This window comes from Aotus nancymaae, unplaced genomic scaffold (assembly GCF_030222135.1).
Source record: "Aotus nancymaae isolate 86718 unplaced genomic scaffold, 86718_ANA_hifiasm-v0.15.2.pri h1tg000089l, whole genome shotgun sequence".
Lineage (NCBI taxonomy): Eukaryota > Metazoa > Chordata > Mammalia > Primates > Aotidae > Aotus > Aotus nancymaae.
The window spans coordinates 14624185-14643468 of NW_026988504.1; the positions used below are offsets into that span (position 1 = coordinate 14624185).

Sequence of the window (19284 nt, forward strand, 5' to 3'; positions counted from 1 at the left end):
GATGACTTTATTCCCAGTTTAGAGTTCAATCATTATCCCAAACTCTCTCTCCAGCAGAAAATTTCCACACAGCCTATCAGGAGCACTAACTACTTTCCCATCCTTATCCTCCAAACAACCAGTTAGGTGGCAAAGCAGGCCAATTGGTAAATATTTTCAAATGCTGATGAATGTGAAAATTAACTCAAAATGTATACTGGCACATCAGCTCCTGTTTCCAAGTTACTATTTGGTTAACTTTGTTACTAAGGAAAGCAATAAAGCAAGGCAGTGGAGTGTCAGACTTGGGCTATGGAATCCTACAACCCAGAGTCTGAATCTTGGCTCTATCACTAAAACTAAACTAGCTGGGCCAGGGGCAGTGGCTCACGCCTGCAATCCCAGTTCTTTAGGAGACCAAGTAGGGGTGGATTGCTTGAGGCCAGGTGTTCGAGACCAGCCTGGCCAACATGACAAAACCCTGTTTCTATTAAAACTACAAAAATTAGCTGGGGATATTGCGGTGCATGCCTGTAGTCCCAGCTACTCGGGAAGCTGAGGCATGAGAATCGCTTGAACCTGGGAGACAGAGAATGCAGTGAGCTTACATCGTGCCACTGCACTTCAGCCTGGGCAAAAGAATGAGACACTGTCCTAAATAAATAAATAAATATATAAATAAATAAAACTACCTGTGACCTTAACCTCTATGTGTCCCTGATCTCTGTGGCCTTATGTATTACTTACAAAATGAAGTGAACTGGACTACATGCTCTCTTAGGTCTTTTCTAGGTTAATAAAGAGTGATTCTGTACACTCTTAGCAGAACAGCTATAAATGCAGTACATGATAGCATTGATCATTTCATTTGCCAGTACTGTTGACTTACCTGCCTCTCTCCTCATAAGCCCTTCTAGACTGGCCTCTCCCTCACCAGAGCACCTGCTGCCATAGTCAGCATATGCAACCTTCCGGTGCCAAAACCAATGCACATGTCATTCTTTCCAGACCTCTCACTGGCACAGGACACCGCTGACCACTTTTTTCTTCTTGAAACACTTTCCTGGTTTCCATGACATGACATGTTCCTAAACTTCTCCTACTTTTCTGGCCATTTCTGCTAGGATCTCCTCCTCTGAACATTCTCAAAAGACGTGGCGGTTTCTCAAGACTTCTAGTGTGAGACTGGGCACAGTGGCTGAAGCCTGTAATCCCAACACTTTGGAAGGCCAAGACAGGCAGATTGCTTGAGCCCAGGAGTTCGAGACCAGCCTGGGCAACATGGCCAGACCCTGCCTCTACAAAAATGGTCAGGGGAAAAAGCCTGTACCATGAGCCCTCATCTCTTCTTTCTATACCCTTTCCCTGAGTAATCATATCAGAGAAATTACACTCAGTCATCATGTCACAGACTTTAAATATCACCTAGATACAAACATCTTCTGAATTTCTATCTCTAGCCCTAAACTGTTCTGAATTCAAGACTCATATATCAAGCTGTCTACTTGGTATCTCCACCCATATGTCTCACAGAGATCTCAACCTTAAGTACTTAAGCTTGTTGACTTCTGATGAGGTTATGTCCCAACAAACCCATCGGTTAAGATGAAAATAATGAAGTCAAAAACACATTCATGGTCGGGCGCGGTGGCTCACGCCTGTAATCCCAGCATCCTGGGAAGCTGAGCAGGGTGGATCATGAGGTCAGGAGTTCAAGACCAGCCTGGTCAACGTAGTGAAATCTTGTCTCTACTAAAAATATAAAAATTATCCAGGCACGGTGCCTGTAATCTCAGTTACTTGGCAGGCTGAGGCAGCAGAATCGCTTGAACCTGGAAGGCAGAGGTTGCAGTTAGCCAAGATTCCGCCACTGCACTCCAGCCTGGGTGACACAGCGAGACTCCATCTCAAAAACAGCAACAAGAAAAAACATATTTATTTTTAGAAACAGGGTCTTGCTTTGTCACCAACGCTTGAGGGCAGTGGCATAATCACAGCTCACTGTAGCCTCAAATCCCTGGGCTCAAGAGATCCTTCCACCTCAGCTCTGCATAGCTGGGACCACAGGCATACACCACCCCATGCCCAACCATTTTTCTGTATTTTTAGTAGAGACGGGGCAGGGGGTGAGGAGGTCTCACCATGTTGGTGAGGCTGGTCTCAAACTCCTGAGTTCAAGCAATCCACCCACCTCAGCCTCCCAAAGTGCTGGGATTACAAGCATGAGACACCATGCCTGGCCCAAAAACACACTTAATACATCTAACCCACCAAGCATCACAGCTTAGCCTAGCCTCCCTTAAACATGCTCAGAACACTTACATCAGTGATAGTTGGGCAAAATCACCTAGCATAAAGCTTACTTTATAATGAAGTGTTGACTATCTCAAAGTTTACTGAATACTATACTGAAAGTGAAAAACGTAATGGTTGTATGGGTACCTGAAGTACAGTTCCTACTAAATGTGTGTCCCATTTGCACCACCGTAAAGTAAAAAAATCGAAAGTCAAACCACGGTAAATCACGAACTGTCTGAATGCCCAAACTAATTTTTAATCTTCCCCTTCAAATATCATTCTCCCACGATCTGCCATTTGAGTAAATAGCACCAATATCCACCTAGTTGATAAAGCTAGAAACTTGAGTCACTCTTAATATATACCTTTCTCCCCTGCCCCACACCCAATCTGTCAGATCCCAATGATTTTCCCTACAAAGTATATCCTGAATCCATTTTCTTCTCTTATCTCTATGGCCACCACCTGACAACAAGCTGCTTGCTCTGCAATCATCTCCTAATTCTGGAACTGGTTAGGACCAAGAACAGTACCCGATGCAAAGGCTCTCCCTCACTCCCCTCTAATTTCCACACAGCAGCCCGAGTGATCTTGCTTAAAAGCCTTTGGTGGCTTCCCAAAACAGTCAGAGAAACCCCAAACTCCTCAACATGGGCTACAAGGCCTGGCCAGTCACAGGCTGCTGCCTGCCTCCTCCACCTCAGTTCTCCCTCACTCACTCCTCCCTCCTGGTCTGAATCACATTTTCTGACCAGTAGCAAATTTTTTCCAACTTTGTACATGGCGCTCATTCTGCCTGGAGCATTCTTCCCCCTCCTTGCCCAGAGGACTTTCTCATCCATGGGATCTTTACCTAAATGTCGCCTCCTCAGACCATCCTCTTGGTCTCTCATTGTTTCTTTTTCTTCAGAGCATTTACCACATGTATAAATGTTTGTGTATTTCACGTAGGTTACTCTGACTAGCATCTAAGATTAACACAGATTACTTTCGTTTGGTTCACTAGCAAATACCCAGCCCAAAAAAAGGTAACTGACTCATTAACAGGCGTTCAGTAACACGTGACTGCATGGCTGCTGAAAAGTGAACTGTTACCAGACCAGTTTCAGAATAACACATTTCCTATTTCCTGTAATCCACTACCTAGGGCTTTCTTGTCCTCATCACTTTTTACATTCGCTATTTACTTTTCATATAGAATAAAATACAATTACGTATAAAAATATCACATGAACATACATATTCTTATCAAAAAAAGTATTTCTACGGAATGAAGCTTTTTAATAAAATACTCTTCTTTTTCAAAAGAAAGATACAGTAAGGCCAAAATACTGTACAACAAAGGGAACCTTGGTTCTCTTACTAAACTATTAAACTGTAACACCAACTTTAAAATTGGTTGCAACATTTAGTCATAACATATCATAACTGAAAAAGTCAAGAAAAAACTGAAGCAAGTATAATTCTCCTTGTTCTAGTCAAGAGTTGAAATATAAATAATCTTTATGTTAACAAAGTCCCTACCATGTTTGAAGCTGTAACAAATAGTTTAACAGTAAATGTGGCAAGCTGATAATAGTTAAAAATAGCAAATCATTGAATTACAGTATTTTTAACTGAACTGGATAAATCACATTTTCTTTTTAAATTTTTCAATTAGGATAAACAGTATTTGCAGCTTTGTGAACATACCGTGGTCAATTATTTAGGGTTTTTTTTTTTTTTTTTTTTGAGGCAGAGTCTCACTCTGTTGCCAGGCTGGGGTGCAGTGGCACCATCTCAGCTCACTGCAACCTCCAACTCCCTGGTTCAAGCGATTCTCCTGCCTCCTGAGTAGCTGAGATTACAGACACGTGCCACCATGCCTGGCTAATTTTTGTATTTTTAGTGGAGACAGGGTCTTACCACGTTGGCCAGGATGGTCTCCATCTCCTGACCTTGTGATCCGCTCGACTTGGCCTCCCAAAGTGCTGGGATTACAGGCATGAGCCACCGCGCCCAGCCAATTATTTAGGTTTTTAAAAACCCATTAAAAATTTAGAGTCATCTTACAGTTGAATAAAAATTTTATCTATCTAAAGTATACTCCCGTACATTTTCTCATGTGTTAGGCTTACTGCAGCAGAGTTGGCCAGGCAATAACTTGTGAGCAACTCTCTAGCAACACGGAAGTTCTTTCATATTCTATATGAAAGCTGCTCATTGCTAGTAACTTCCATAAATGTTTCTTTTATTTAATATCAATGAATAAATACAACCACATTTCACATCATGAAGCTTAAATAAAAATCACATGATAATATAACAGATTTTCTATATAACTTCTGAGTCAATTCATCCTATTTAGTAGAAAAATAAATTTTTTAAAAAAGTTACCCAGAGACTAGAAAAACAGTAACCAAGACGTTGAAAAGGAAAATGAAAGTCTCTCACCCCAATTATTCATATTCCAGCTCTTTTTCTTTAACTTTTTCAGAATAGTTAAAAGAGAAAAGAAATGTCCCATTTACAAGCTAAATATAGCAGCCTTGGCTCAAAGAACCCAAAGACATTGTTCCACGTTTTCTGGGGAGAGGGGGTGGTACAGAAGAGTTTTGTTTTTAAATGCTAAAATCAACACTTTTATTTGAGGGAAGCAAATCTGAAATTTGCTAATTTTGCTCCATGAGAAAAAGTAGATATTCTCTAACTTTTTAATTGGTTTTTATACAAAATAGTCAGAAGTTCTAAGATCTCACAAAAAACATGGAATCTTAAAAAAAAAATTCTGTATTTTGTGAACATATGAAAATTTTTAACTTGGAAATTAAGCTCAAACACCCTCTTTAACCTAAGTACTCTCAACACCTCTGCCAAGTCACAGGCCGGAGATAACGGCAAAAAGGCAAAGAGTATGTCTGTGTGTGGAAGGGGTATGGGGAGGGCCTCAGAGACAAAGGTGAAGGAAGAGGAGAAGAAAGCAGCACAGTCAGTGGGAGTGGTGAGTACTCTGCACCTGAACCAGAGGTGATCTCCCCCTGCCTCCAGCAAGAAGATACATGACTTGGCTCACTCTGATACATCTGAAGCATTTCAGCAACACATTCTCCAAACAATTAAATAATTCTGGCTACAACTCTCATCGTGATAATGAGAAGGATCAATATTGGTTGGTTTCACCACACATCTATATAATACTCTATTATTTTTAAATGACATTTGATTCTTTAGAGTTATATGTTTTCACAAAGGCACACAAGGACTAGCCATAAAAATACAGACCCATCGTTTGTAAAATGTTTTCACTTGTTTAAAAAGGTACTGTGAAAAAATGAAGAACTGGCCAGGAGCAGTGACTCACACTTGTAATCCCAACACTTTGGGAGGCCAAGGCAGATGCATCACCTGAGGTCAGGAGTTCAAGACCAGCCTGACCAACATGGAAAAATCCCGTCTCTACTAAAAATACAAAATTAGCCGGGTGTGGTGGCACATGCCTGTAATCCCAGCTACAGGTGGCACATGCCTGTAATTCCAGCTACTGCTTCTCCTGAAGCAGATCACTTGAACCCAGAAGATGGAGGATGCGGTAAGCCTAGATTCGCGCCACTGCACTCCAGCCTGGAGTGCAGTGGCGCGAATCTAGGCTTACCGCAACCTTCATCTCAAAAAAAAAGAAAGAAAGAAAGAAAGAAAAGAAAAAGGAGAGAAAAAAACAAAAATTAATAAACAATTCTACTAAAGTATTCTGCATCTACTGCAGAGTAGATGGGGATGAAAAAGTTTACCCACTGCACGGATTTAAACATCTTTTCGAGGCTGGGCACAGTGGCTCATGCCTGAAATCCCAGCACTTCAGGATGTCAAGATGGGAGGATCATTCGAGGCCGGAGTTCAAGGCCAGCCTGGGCAACATAGTGAGACGTCATTTCTGAAAATAATAAAAAAAAAACTAGCCGGTATAGTAGTGCGTGCTGTTAATCTCAACTACTCAGGAGACTGAGGTGGGAAGATTGCTTGAGCTGGGAAGGTCAAGGCTACAGTTTAAGTTGTGACTGTGCCACTGCACTCTGGCCGAGGCAACACAGCAAGACCCTGTCTCAAAAAGTAAAAAAATAAAAAACACTTTCAATTCATTTTGCCAAAATAAGAGTGATTAAATTTGGAAGATTAAAATAAATAGCTACCAACACTGCAACAGATTGGTATCTGGCCAAGTGCACTTAAGCTCAGTTCTCAAAACAAAACTATTTTCTTGATCCATATCAGCTCATTCTAATACTGCTCTGCTAATGTAGCTATAACAAGTTCTTTCGAGAGAAAAGCATCTTGTAAACAAGGTAGGTTCACAATATAGACATACGTGAATAGTACGTAACTAGGGAAAAACAAAATACTTTGAAGCAAGGGAATAAAAATTTTCAGAAATACACACTTTAAAAAAAAAATTAGGTCACCTGTAACTGGAACAAAAATTTGTGACAAGCCAGGCAAGGTGGTGGCTCATGAGCCTGTAGTCCCAGCACTTTGGGAGGCCCAGGTGGGAGAATTAATCGAATCCACAAATTCAAGACCAGCCGGGGTAACCTGGCAAAACCCCACCTCTTAAAAAAAAAAAAGAAAGAAAGAAAGAAAAACTTTGTGACAAACTGCAATCTTGGGTGATGAGCACTGCCAATGAAGGCAATATGAAAACTGTGACATGATTACATGAGAAGCATTTCAAATGCTAGGCCACGTGTGGTGGCTCATGCTTGTTTGTAATCCTGACACTGTGGGAGGCCGAGGCAGGCAGATCACTTGAGGTCATGAGTTTGAGAGCAGCCTGGCCAACACAGTGAAACCCCATCTCTACTAAAATTGCAAAAATAAGCCAGGCATGGTGGCCCATACCTGTAATCTCAGCTACTCGGGAGGCTGAGGCAAGAGAATTACTTGAGCCTGGGAGGTGGAGGTTACAGAAAGCCAAGATCATGCCACTGCACTCCAGCCTGGGCAATGGAGCAACTCCATCTTAAAAAAAAAAAAAAAAAAAAGTGTTCTGGTGTCCCCTTCTCCAAAACAAAAGCAAATCTGACCAATTACATACAAGATAGGCACTAATTTCCAAATGACACTTTCCTAGAAAAATGTTTGCAATCTCTTTCAGCTAACTAGTTGCCATTAGGCTTGTTTTTCAGAATACATTAAAAACTGTGTTCAGCCAGGCATGGTGACTCACGCCTGTAATCCCAGCACTTTGGGAGGCTGAGACATGCAGATCACCTGAGGTCAGAAGTTCAAGACCAGCCTGGCCAACATGGTGAAACCTCATCTCTACTAAAAACACAAAACTTAGCTGGGCGTGGTGGTGCACGCCTGTAGTCCCTGCTACTTTAGAGGCTGGGTCAGGGCTTGAACACAGGAAGCAGAAGATGCAGTGAGCCAAGATCGAGACACTGCACTCCAGCCTGGGCAACAGAGCAAGAATCTGTCACCAAAAAGGAAAATTAAAAAAAACAAACCCATATCCACTGATGAAACAGCAGTTGACAATCACTATTACAGTTAGTTTACAAGGAGGCAAAGATTAAAAGTGAATCTTTACCAAGTTGAATAGTGATTAGGATAAAATGGTTGGAAACATCAAACATTCTTCACAAAACCTTACATGCACTTAAAGTGCTAGAGCTTAATAGGGGAGTGTTAATTATTTCTGTGCATAGATGGTGGTCACAAGTTGTTGGGAATGAGAGAGAAGAAGAATGCTCCACAGATGCCATGTTTAAGTGCTTGTAAAATGGTTTGGTGACCAGAGCTGTGGACTAGGAGTCAGCAGATTGAGGTTGCGGTGGCTATTCTTCTATTCTATTGTTATTTACTAGGTCTGTGAATTGAAGCATCTCAAGGAACCTTTCTGAGTCTCCATCTTTTAATCTGTGAAATGGGGATAACAGTGTATCTTGTTTCGCTCTTTTTTGGGAGGACACAACACTTCAGGACTGTTTCTCCTTTTTAAATATAAGATTCTATGATCATGTATGTGACAGGGCTTTGAAAAGTGCAAAGCAAATGTTGTTATAAAACATAAGGTATTAAACAATTATTATAATCATCGGTTCTATGAATTAATTTCAAATTTATTTTTGAGACAGGATCTCACTCTGCTGGCGACCAGGCTGGAATGCAGTGGTGCAATCACAGCTCACCGCAACCTTGAACTACTGGGATCAAGTAATCTCCTTCTCTCAGCCTCCTAAGCAGCTGGGACTGCAGGCATGTACCACTTCATCTGGCTAATTTTTAAAAATTTTTTGTAGAGACAGGGTCTTGCTATGTTGGCCAGGCTGTTCTGGAACTGTTGGCCTCAAGCAATCCTTGCAGCCTGAATTTTCTGAAGAAAGAAACTGGCACCTGTTTTGGGCTAATAGGACTGGATACCCCAACTTGGTTAGCTGCTGCGTATCTGTGAAAGATGAGCAGGGAACATTCAATCCAGGGAGTGCTTTGGCCATTATGCTTTTTTTTAAGTGTAAGCTCACAAACCTTTTTCCTGGGTTAGGTCCCAGGAAAACTCTAGGTAAACAGTTCTGAAACTAAAATCTGTGCTTTGTAACAATACTATTTGCTTGTTCCATCTCTTAGTTGTTTAATAAACATTTTCAGAGAATCATAAATTATTATACCACTAGCTTTGTTTAGCAATAAAAGGTAATATAGAAGGCAGCACACTGCTGAGAGCTGTAGCTCACGCCTGTAATCTCAGCCCTTTGGGAGGCCGAGGCAGGCAGATCACTCGAGGTCAAGAGTTTCAGACCAGCCTGACCAACATGGAGAAAGCCTGTCTCTATTAAAAATACAAAATTAGCCGGGTATGGCAGCGCATGCCTGTAATCCCAGCTACTCAGGAAGCTGAGGCAGGAGAATCGCTTGTGAGCCGAGATCCTGCCATTGCACTCCAGCCTGGGCAATGAGAGCAAAACTCTGCCTCAAAAAAAAAAAAAAAAAGCAGCATGGTATTTTCCAATTCCGCTTCAGCACCAGAGAGACATCCCACAGCCAGTCATTTTCACCCAAAAAAAAATACAAACATAAAAATTTCAACATAATAGAATACATCAAGTGATACCACCTATGGGTGCACGCCAAACCTCACAAAGTTGTATGAAAACAGTAAGTGTAAACTTAAAAGAACTGACAGAAATTTTAAAAAAGAAATTAATTAAAAAGAAAAAAACCTGTAAGTGTGTATCAAAATACCCTTTTTGTTTTTAAAGTAAATAAATTTCTGGGTTTACAAGATTTGGATAAAATGTAACCACTCTGACATCTGATCAATTTCATCAAAAAGAAACTAAACTCAACTTTAAAAATCTCTATTATCTCTGGCTGGGTGAGGTGGCTCACTATAGCAATCCCAGTACTTTAGGAGGCTAAGGTGGGAGGATCACTTGAGCCCAGGAGTTCCAAGGTTACACTGAGTTATGATCACACCACTGCACTCCAGCCTGTGTAACAGAGTGAGACTCTGTTGCTAATGTTATATATAATCTTTATTTTATATGGAATGAAATATTTTACCCTAACCCTAGAATCAAAAGATACTCAATAGGTTTTTAGAAACTCAAGGTCCTTGCTTGATTATACTTATAGAGAAAATGGACCAATCATCCAACAGAAACATAATATTTTACAACTGAAAGTAGCAATTGTTTACTATTTAAAGCAAATCCAAATTAATTTAATGAATAAATAAATGACCGATTTTTTTTTTTTTTTAAGTTCAAGTTGGACTTGAACTATTCAGCTCAAGCAATCCTCCTGTCTACCCAGTAGTTGGGACTACAGGAACTTCAAATGACTCGATTGTATTATATTTCTACTCTTGATTGTATTACATTTCAAGTACATGCTATAAAAAAATTTTTAGTGGAAACTGAAGTTTCTAGTATTACTTAGGGACCTCAGCTTTTTACAGGCCAATCGTGGAGCTAAATGGCTACTTTGTTACACAGAATGAGGGTGTGAATCTCTGTCTTAAGGAATAAACTACCTTATCAGCTTCAAGAAGAGTAACATCAGGCACAAAAAGAAAAGAATTAAGTCCAACTGAAGGTACCATAATTAGCAATAACCGTTTTGGTTTCAGGAATTGCAAAGACAGACTGGCCATTACAGGAAGTTGTATTAATGCTGACAATGTTAAATTGTTTACAGAAAGTAGGAAGCTGTGGGATGTTCCTCCTACTGTCACACACGCTGTCCTGTCCTATATAACCAGTGTTGCTTATACTTCTCAATAAGTGAATACAAACAAAAAAATTAGTTGGAAATGACTCCTAGCCATTTTGTTCGTTTTCATCCATATCTCCAATTGTATCATCCAGTCACCCCTGACTCCCATCTTTTTATTTATCTGAGTTAGCAAATTATCTAGCTATTGTCACATGAGGTTTTCTAAAGACAGGGTAACTCGTAAGTGCAGTGGCAGGCTATACTGAATGTACAGCCAAAGTAAAGTATTTTAGATATTTAATTCAGTACTAAAAGAGGCCACTTCTTACAATATATTATCCTCAATGTGCTAATTTTAATAACTAGAAAGGTATGTGAATCTTAGATTTTTCTTTTCCACAGTAAGCTATTTAGCTGACCCCATAATGGAACTAACCAGAAAAGGAAATGTTTGCCTTTGGGAACTTAGAAAGAAAAACATTCATGTTTACACCCAAAGTTATTACTAACAAATGAGTAGCCGGCTAAAAACCTAAGCTGTGTTATCAACACCCTATCCCTTGTCCTCAAAATTGATTAAAGGGCAGCTGTTCATCTTAAGCAAAATGTGAAGTCATGTAGACCCTTAAAAACTGTTTATTTTAATTTGCATTAATAAGTTTAATAATCAAATCATTAGTTAAAACCAAAAGGCTACTTTTAATTTTAAATACTTTATCTGCTAACCCCTTCTATTTCCTCCCATGTTTACCCTTTTCCTTTTCTTTTCTTTTTTTTTTGGAGACAGAGTCTCACCCTGTCGCCCAGGCTGGAGTGCAATGGCGTGATCTCGGCTCACTGCAACCCCCGACTCCTTAGTCCAAGCGATTCTCCCGCCTCAACCTCCCAAGTAGCGAGGATTACAGGCACACAACACCACGTCTGACTAATTTTTTTGTATCTTTAGGAGAGACGGGGTTTCACCATGTTGGCCAGGCCGGTCTCGAACTCCTGACCTCCTGATCCGCCTACTCTGAAAAGGTTGAACTCTGTACTGGAGGCAATGGCGAGCCACTAAAGCCTTCTGAGCAAACCCAAGCTGTGTTTGAACAAGACTGCCTTTGAGTCCAACCAAAAGGTAGCAGGACAATAACACAGAGGAAAGGAGGGAATGAATGCAAGAGACATTACAGAGGTAGAAACAACAGAACTTGGGGAGCTGATGCTTGGAGATGAAGTAGATGGAACTGATGATGACTCTGAGGAAAATTTTAAGTAAGCCAAGTGCTTTCTCAGTGCCTGACACTATGCCAAGCACCACAGCACATCCAAGAATTTAAGAGTCATTCAGTCAACATAATAATGGAGCATCTATATGTGCCAAGTGCTATTAACAATCCTGAAGCCAGGCACAGTGGCTCACACCTGTAATCCCAACATTTTGGGAAGCCAAGGCAGGAGGACTGCTTGAGATCAGAAGGTTAAGGCCAGCAAGTGGCAACATAGTGAGATCCCACCTCTGCAAGAATTTTTTAAAAATTAGCTGGGTGTGGTGGCACACAACTGTAGTCCTAGCTACTTGGGAGACTGAGGCTGGAAAATCACTTGAGCCTTGGAGTTGAGGCTACAGTGAGCTACAATCACAACAGTGCACTCCAGCCCAGGCAACAGAGTGAGACCTTGTCTCTTGCACAAACTCAGGAAAAAAGAATCTCTGTCCTCCAGAAGTTTAAAATTAGATCTTGCTCTGTTCCTCTTTTCTTGTCTCTACTTTTCATCATGGAAAAAAGTATTTCTGGAACTTATCTCTCCTCACCTTTGAGGACTTCTTTGCTCCTTAAGCATCAGCTGGCTCAAGTGAGCAACAAGCAGGTCCTCATCCTGAGTTCCTATCTGTTCTTAATCACAAAGATAGACTTAGGCATGCCCTCTCAATGATGACGACATGACAGTCCCGATGTGAGATGGTTAGATGTGAATTTCCAAATTAAAAAGCTGTCCATGAAACCCAACTTTAATTAAATGGACTTAGGGCAAATATGCAACTTCCCCACAGAGAACTTTCAGGTGTACAGTTCTTCGTTTATTCATTTAATCCATATACATGGAATGCTTATTACAGATGAATGTTTATTACAGATGAATGTTTCTTCTCTGACCTGGAAGGATGAATAGAGCCTGAGAAAACTGAGTTGAAAGTGTGTCATTTATTGAGAAAATAGAAAAAGGAAAATAAGCAGCACTTAAAAACAGGAGGTAGATGGCCAGGCACGGTGGCTCACACCCATTATCCCAGCACTTTGGGAGGCTGAGGCAGGCAGATCACCTGAGGTTGGGAGTTTGAGACCAGCCTGACCCACAAGGAGAAGCCCTGTCTGTACTAAAAATACAAAATTAGCCGGGCGTGGTGGTACATGCCTGTAATCTAAGCAACTCAGGAGGCTGAGGCAGGAGAATCGCTTGAAACCAGGAGGCGGAGGTTGTGGGTGAGCCAAGATCACGCCATTGCACTCCAGCCTGGGCAACAAGAGCGAACTCCATCTCAAAAACAACAACAACAACAAACAGGAGGCATGGTGATGGGCAATGGGAAGGGGTATACGGAAGAACTCATGCAAGCAAATCTACCAAAAATAAAGTAACAAACACTGATCAAAGGACAAAAACTAACTAGAAATCTGGGAATTGTGTAATCCCAGCACTTTGGGAGGCCGAGGCGGGTGGATCACGAGGTCAAGAGATCGAGACCATCCTGGTCAACATGGTGAAACCCCGTCTCTACTAATACAAAAAATTAGCTGGGCACGGTGGCGCGTGCCTGTAATCCCAGCTACTCAGGAGGCTGAGGCAGGAGAATTGCCTGAACCCAGGAGGCGGAGATTGCGGTGAGCCGAGATCGCGCCATTGCGCTCCAGCCTGGGTATCAAGAGCGAAACTCCGTCTCAAAAAAAAAAAAAAAATCTGGGAATTGGATAGAGGTCACTTGTCAAGTTGAATTCATAATTTTCAACATGTAATACTGCCAGCTACTCAATTTTAACAATAACGTGAGACAGTCTCTGCCTTTCAGAAATAAATATATTACTTGAAAGTACAAAATACAAACATGATAGAAGAGAACTATACAAGACAGTAAATAATCAAATGCTAGTTGAATAACAGAAGCCATAATTCAGACATAGTAAAGATTAAGGTGTCAGTTTTATAAAAAGCTATCATGAACACGTTCCTAGAACTTTTAAAAGGCAAGACTGCTTCTAAGTACAAATAATAACAGCAAGGACTGTTGGTTGCACATCATTTTGTAACCACACCTATTAATGTGGATTAATGTTGGTGATATCATCAAATACTTCCTAAGCAGTTTTACTCTTAACTGTCATTTCATTTTAATCATATTAGAGTAAAACACTTCAGATCTGAACTACCTCCAAATTGCACATAGTCTGGATTTCTATCACTGCTGGAATCTTTCTGGTCTTTTGCAAATAAAATCTAATACAATCACAGCATTCACAGTTAAATTACAAAATACTTGATTAAAAATCTGCTTCAACTGTCATTTCAGTATTTTTAACCTAGATTGGATACTTTTTTTTCCAAACCTGTCTTCAATGCTGTATAACAGCTACAAAGTAGGTTTTTTTTTTTTTTTTTTGAGAGGGAGTCTTGCTCTGTAGCCAGGCTGTAGCACAGTGGCACTATCTTGGCTCACTGCAACCTCCACCTCCTGGGATCAAGCGATCCTTCCACCTCAGCCTCCCAAGTAGTTGCAACTACAGGTACGTGCCACCATGCCCAGCTAATTTTTGTATTTTTAATAGAGATGGGGTTTCACCATGTTGGCCAGGATGGTCTCAATCTCTTGACCTCATGACTGGCCTGCCTCGGCCTCCCAAAGTGCTGAGATTACAGGCGTGAGCCACCGCGCCCGGCCAGCTACTAAGTATTTTATGGGTAGCCTTAAGAAAAAAGGGGGACAATGCCTGGCTGGGTGGCTCAGGTCTGTAATCCCAGCACTTTGCGAGGCAGAGGAGGGCAGACCAGCCTGGCCAACATGGCAAAACCTTCCATCTCTACTAAAACTACAAAAATCAGCTGGGCGTGGTCACGCATGCTTGTAGTCCCATCTACTCAGGAGACTGAGGCAGGAGAATTGCTTGAACCCAGCAGAGGGAGGTTGTAGTGAGCTGAGATGGCGCCACTGCACTCCAGCCTGGGTGACAGAGTGAGACTCCATCTCAAAAAAAGGAAAAATAGAAAAAAAAATAAATGTAAAATAAATTCTGGGTGCTTCCCATGTGAAACAAAGATACAAAAAGTAAGATTATTATTTTTTTTTTAAGGAGGAACATTTAATAAAATGGGCTTAGTTGCCTTAAACACACACACACACACACACACACACACACACACACAGATGCCAATATACAAAAAGCACATTACTATGCTTTTATATACATTAAGAATTTCAATCTTTGTATATTAAATTAACCTGTATCACAAAATGAATGTCTCTAAAGTCTAAATAGCGTATTTGAACAACTATGTTCAGTTACTGAAGTCTTACTACAAAGTAAAAGGCTGGTTTTTTTAGAAGCATGAATACAGATGCTAAACTGGGAGGAAAATATTTTCAAAAAGAGAACCAAATTAGAAGAAAGTACCTAGGGAAATCATTATGACCTTACTTTCAAAAAGGAAAAGTGATTAAACATAGTGAATAAATACAATCCAAATCTACGGAGTTTATCTTATTTTTATCTCGCTTAGTAAAAAGCTCATCTACATAGCAATCCAAATTTCTGAGGCTACAAGCCAGGTGCGGTGGCTCACAACTATAATGCCAGCACTTTCGGAGGCCAAGGTGGGCATATCACCTGAGGTCAGGAATTTGAGACCAGCCTGGCCTACATGGCAAAAACTACCTGACTTGAACCCAAGAGGCAGAGGCTGCAACGAGCCGAGATCACACCGCTGCACTCCAGCCTGGGCAACAGAGTGAGCCTCCATCTCATCTCCCCAAAAACAAAAACCAAAAAATCAAATTTCTGAGGCTACAATTTTGGAGAGATACATTATATTATGGAAGTTAGTGAAAAAAGTGTGCTAAAATCAGATACAGGTTGAGTATCCCTTATCCGAATGCCTGGGACCAGAAGTGTTTTGAATTTTGAATTTCTTTAGATTTTTGAAATATTTGCACACACATGAGATATGTTAGAAGGGAGACCCAAGTCTAAACCAGAAATTCATTTATGTTTCATATATACCTTAAGACAAGTAGGCTGAAGGTAGCTGTATACACCATTTTTACGCATAGTTATAGACTAGGACACATTAGGTTTTCCCTCAGCCTCTCAGTCTGTTCTTCCATCTCATATACTTTTGGATTTCGGAGCATTAGCATTTGGAATTTTCAGATTAGGGATGTGCAACCTGTATTACTAAATGTTGTTAAAATAAAACCACACATTTAAAAAGAGCAAATCTCTTACCAGTTGAAATTCTCGACGCCGGTCATAGGCATTCTGTATGCCACTGTCTGCCCATAATGCTCTTATAGCAGGAAGATATTGTAAGAAAACCCTTGTTTCCACCATTCCTTGGGCTGCCATGGGGGCCCGGGTATCAAATGACATCATCTTGTCTCCATGGAGTTGGTTTGTGTTATCTCCCCAGGGAATATGAAGCTTTTCTCGAGCATCTACCAGCACCCTCATACCTTTGTTTAAAAAGAAGAAAATGTATGGGAAGAAGTCATTAGATATTATCGTAAGTTTTTATTCCAGTATTATTTCCTTATACTTCTGAATCAATCCAGACATACCTTCTCCAAAAATGGAGACCAACATTAAAAACTTCTCAGAGCTTATAAAAATAATAGTTGCTCACAGTCTTAAAATTCGAGTCTTGGAAAGCAAATACTATCAGCACAATTGCTCTTTCTGAAGGACTTCTAACATGTTCCAATTTATAAAATAACTTCTGGGGTAGAAAGTAGTCAAAAAGAACCAAACTCAAGAAGGAAAAGAACTTATGCTGCATAGACCACTGTCCAAGCATGGAAGAAAACAGATATAACCAAGATTTTATGAACTCAAAAGATGTTCACTTATGAAACACTAAGAACCAAGTATCGTAGCTCCACATTCTGTTACCTCCTTCAGCACCCTAACCCAACACTGAGTCTTCTAGGAACATTCAAAATTTAAAAACTTCTACCAGCCCAAGCTTCAATTCAGTTTAACTCACAGGACAGCCCTCAATTTCCCTAAAAGGAAGATCAACTGCAAAATAATACAAAATCGAACTCCAGCTCACAGAGATTAGTTCAAGCTTGCTTTTTCTATCACTGATCTATTATTTTTATTACCTTTGATCCATCTGAACAGTCACTTGCCTACTAGAAGTCATTTGTTTGAACAACTGAAAAACTGGTGTTTTTTAGTTTTTTGTTTTTTAATAGGGATGAGGTCTGGCTATGTTGCCCAGGCTGGTCTGGAACTCCTGGGCTCAAGCCATCCTCCCACTCTGGCCTCCGTGCTGGGACTGCAGGAGTGAACCACCACGCCCAGCCTCAAAAAGCTGTTTTACTGTCAAATTTCAGTCAACTCAAAAACACTAGATTCCTGATGACTTATTTCATCTCATAATCAATGCTCAAAAGTAGATCACACTTAACAACTCAGTGTACATTAAGAACGAGGTGTTTACCTGGCTCACAATCAGTTAACAAGTTGATGCTATTCATTAACATAATTCCTTAAGTTCAACTGCATCAGGATACAAAGGTACCTTCGATTAAGGACTAAGGCAGAGTCTGCAGCCTTGAAAGAGACCTTAATTAGTTTTGTGCTAAATATTACAACAGGGTAAATACAACTGTTCTTTATAGTTTAACTGCAGAGGTACTAGGGCTAGAACTGGCTGTGGTCTGTGAGCTGCTGGCCTAGAGATTCTCTCTAGTCATTATTCCACAATGCCTCCCTCTTCAGGTAGTTTTCCTTTACCCAAACGCTGGGAGGGGCGGGGTGGGAGTGACATGAAGAAGTCCCTTATGTACTTCCTGAATAAAAATCCCACTTTAAAAAAACCTGCATCTGTAGCAAGCTTCTAAACTGCTCCCTAAATAAAATAAAATCCAGATGCACATGAAATATCAGGCTTTGCACCTGAATTTTGCCAAAATGCCTTTTCTATAGAACATACATGACACACAGAAAAATGAGTGTTACCTTTCAAATGACAAAATAAAAAACATCTTTTCGATTCTTTTGAATGCCCAGGAATAAACTTGTTTATTTTTCCACTTAAAAACAAAATTTAATTTTAAAACTACTGTCAATAAAGAGCAGAGCCAATTACCTAACTCAACATTCATTCATTGTCTCCATCTGTACAGGAGCCACATGACTTTTAAGCCAATCTTCTTACAACTACAACATTTCATCTAAACAGAAGTAGTGGCACTCCCTTCCCGCCAGCCCCCAGCTACTTAGCGAAAAGGAGAGTGGAGCGTGCTGCACAGCGATTATAGGCAAACATCCTACCTGACAGTGACACTGGGGCGAAAAGGGACAGATGCTACTTTTTTAGACTAACCGTATGGGTCTACTCTCTCCCGATTCCAGTACAGTCAACCTGACACTCTCAAGTTTCATACTCTTGCCCAAAAGGAGGCTGTCACCCTACGCCCTTGACAAGAAGGCAAAAAGTTCCCTTACTGCGACGGTTCCAGAACTTGGAGGCGGTCAAGGAAGCAGGGAGTTGGGAGCTCATGCGACCCCATGTGACTCGGGTCACTCAGCCGGGGTAGCGAGGTTCGGCCCACATCGCCCGAGCCGGGAATGGGGGTTCAGGGACTGGGGCTGCTCTAGAATCTTCCTGCCTCATCCGCAGCGGGGAGGACAGGAGAGGTCTCCCATACCCCGAGGCACCCAGTTCGCCTCACTTCCCTCTCGCAGGGGGCGAGACCAGGGGCGCGGTGGGGGTGAGGGAATGGCCGTGACGCCCACCGGGGAGACAAGGGGGAGAACAGGGCGCCCCCGAGCATCCTCTCGCCTGGGGGGCGAGGGCACCCCGGGCGGGCAGGGCCGGTGCCCGCGGCGCGCCCCCTTCCCGCCAGCACGCCCGCCGGGACCCGTCTTCTGCCAGCGACGGAGCGGACGAGGGCGGTGCCCGGCCCCCCGCCCGCCGCTGCCCCAGCCCCGCGGCCCCCACGCCCGCGACCTCCGTTCCCGGCCCGGCACCTTTGATCACGTTGCTGTAGATGGTGGGGCGGAACTCCTCGCGCGCGCGCTGGTCGAAGTCCTGCCCGTGGATGATCCGCATCTGCTTCAGGAAGGTGGACTTGCCGCTTTCGCCCGCGCCCAGCAGCAGGATCTTCACCAGCCGCTTCACGTAGGTCTTCTCCCGGGACAGGCATTTGTCGATCTCCTTGGACTTGCGTTGCTGCTCGGCCTCGCTGCTCGTCAGCAGGCAGCCGGGGAAGCACACGGACAGCACGGACCGCGACGGCAGGAAGTCCGCCATCTTGCCGCCGCCGCCGCCGCAGCCTCGGCGGGCCCCTCCGGCTCCCTCCACCTCCTCCTCGGGCGGCGGGCGGCTCCGGCACCGCGGCTCGAGGGCGGGGAGCGCTGCGGCGGCCCGAGCGCGCCCAGGGAGGGAGGGAACCAGCGAACTGACTCGCAGGGCGGGCCGGGCAGGGCGGGCCAGGAGAGCGGGGGAGGGAGGGAAGGAGGGCGGACCCGGCCCGGGAGGGGCGGTGGCCCCGGCGCGTGCGCGCTCCCGCTGCTTCCCGGAGGCGCGCTCGCACGCCGTGGGCGGCGAGTC

The 19284-nt window shown here is 42.5% G+C and overlaps 1 protein-coding gene across 1 annotated transcript in view; it reads right to left on the reverse strand.

The window, feature by feature from the left end:
- Window positions 1-18984, reverse strand: part of GNA13 (G protein subunit alpha 13) — a 47178-nt gene extending 28194 nt beyond the window's left edge. The window contains exons 1-2 of the mRNA XM_021670878.2: window positions 18702-18984; window positions 15948-16174 (exon numbers count right to left, since the gene is read on the reverse strand). Of these exons, the coding sequence (XP_021526553.2) occupies window positions 15948-16174; window positions 18702-18984 (510 nt within the window). The remainder of the gene's footprint in view (window positions 1-15947; window positions 16175-18701) is intronic.
- Between the last annotated feature and the right edge of the window lie 300 nt (window positions 18985-19284).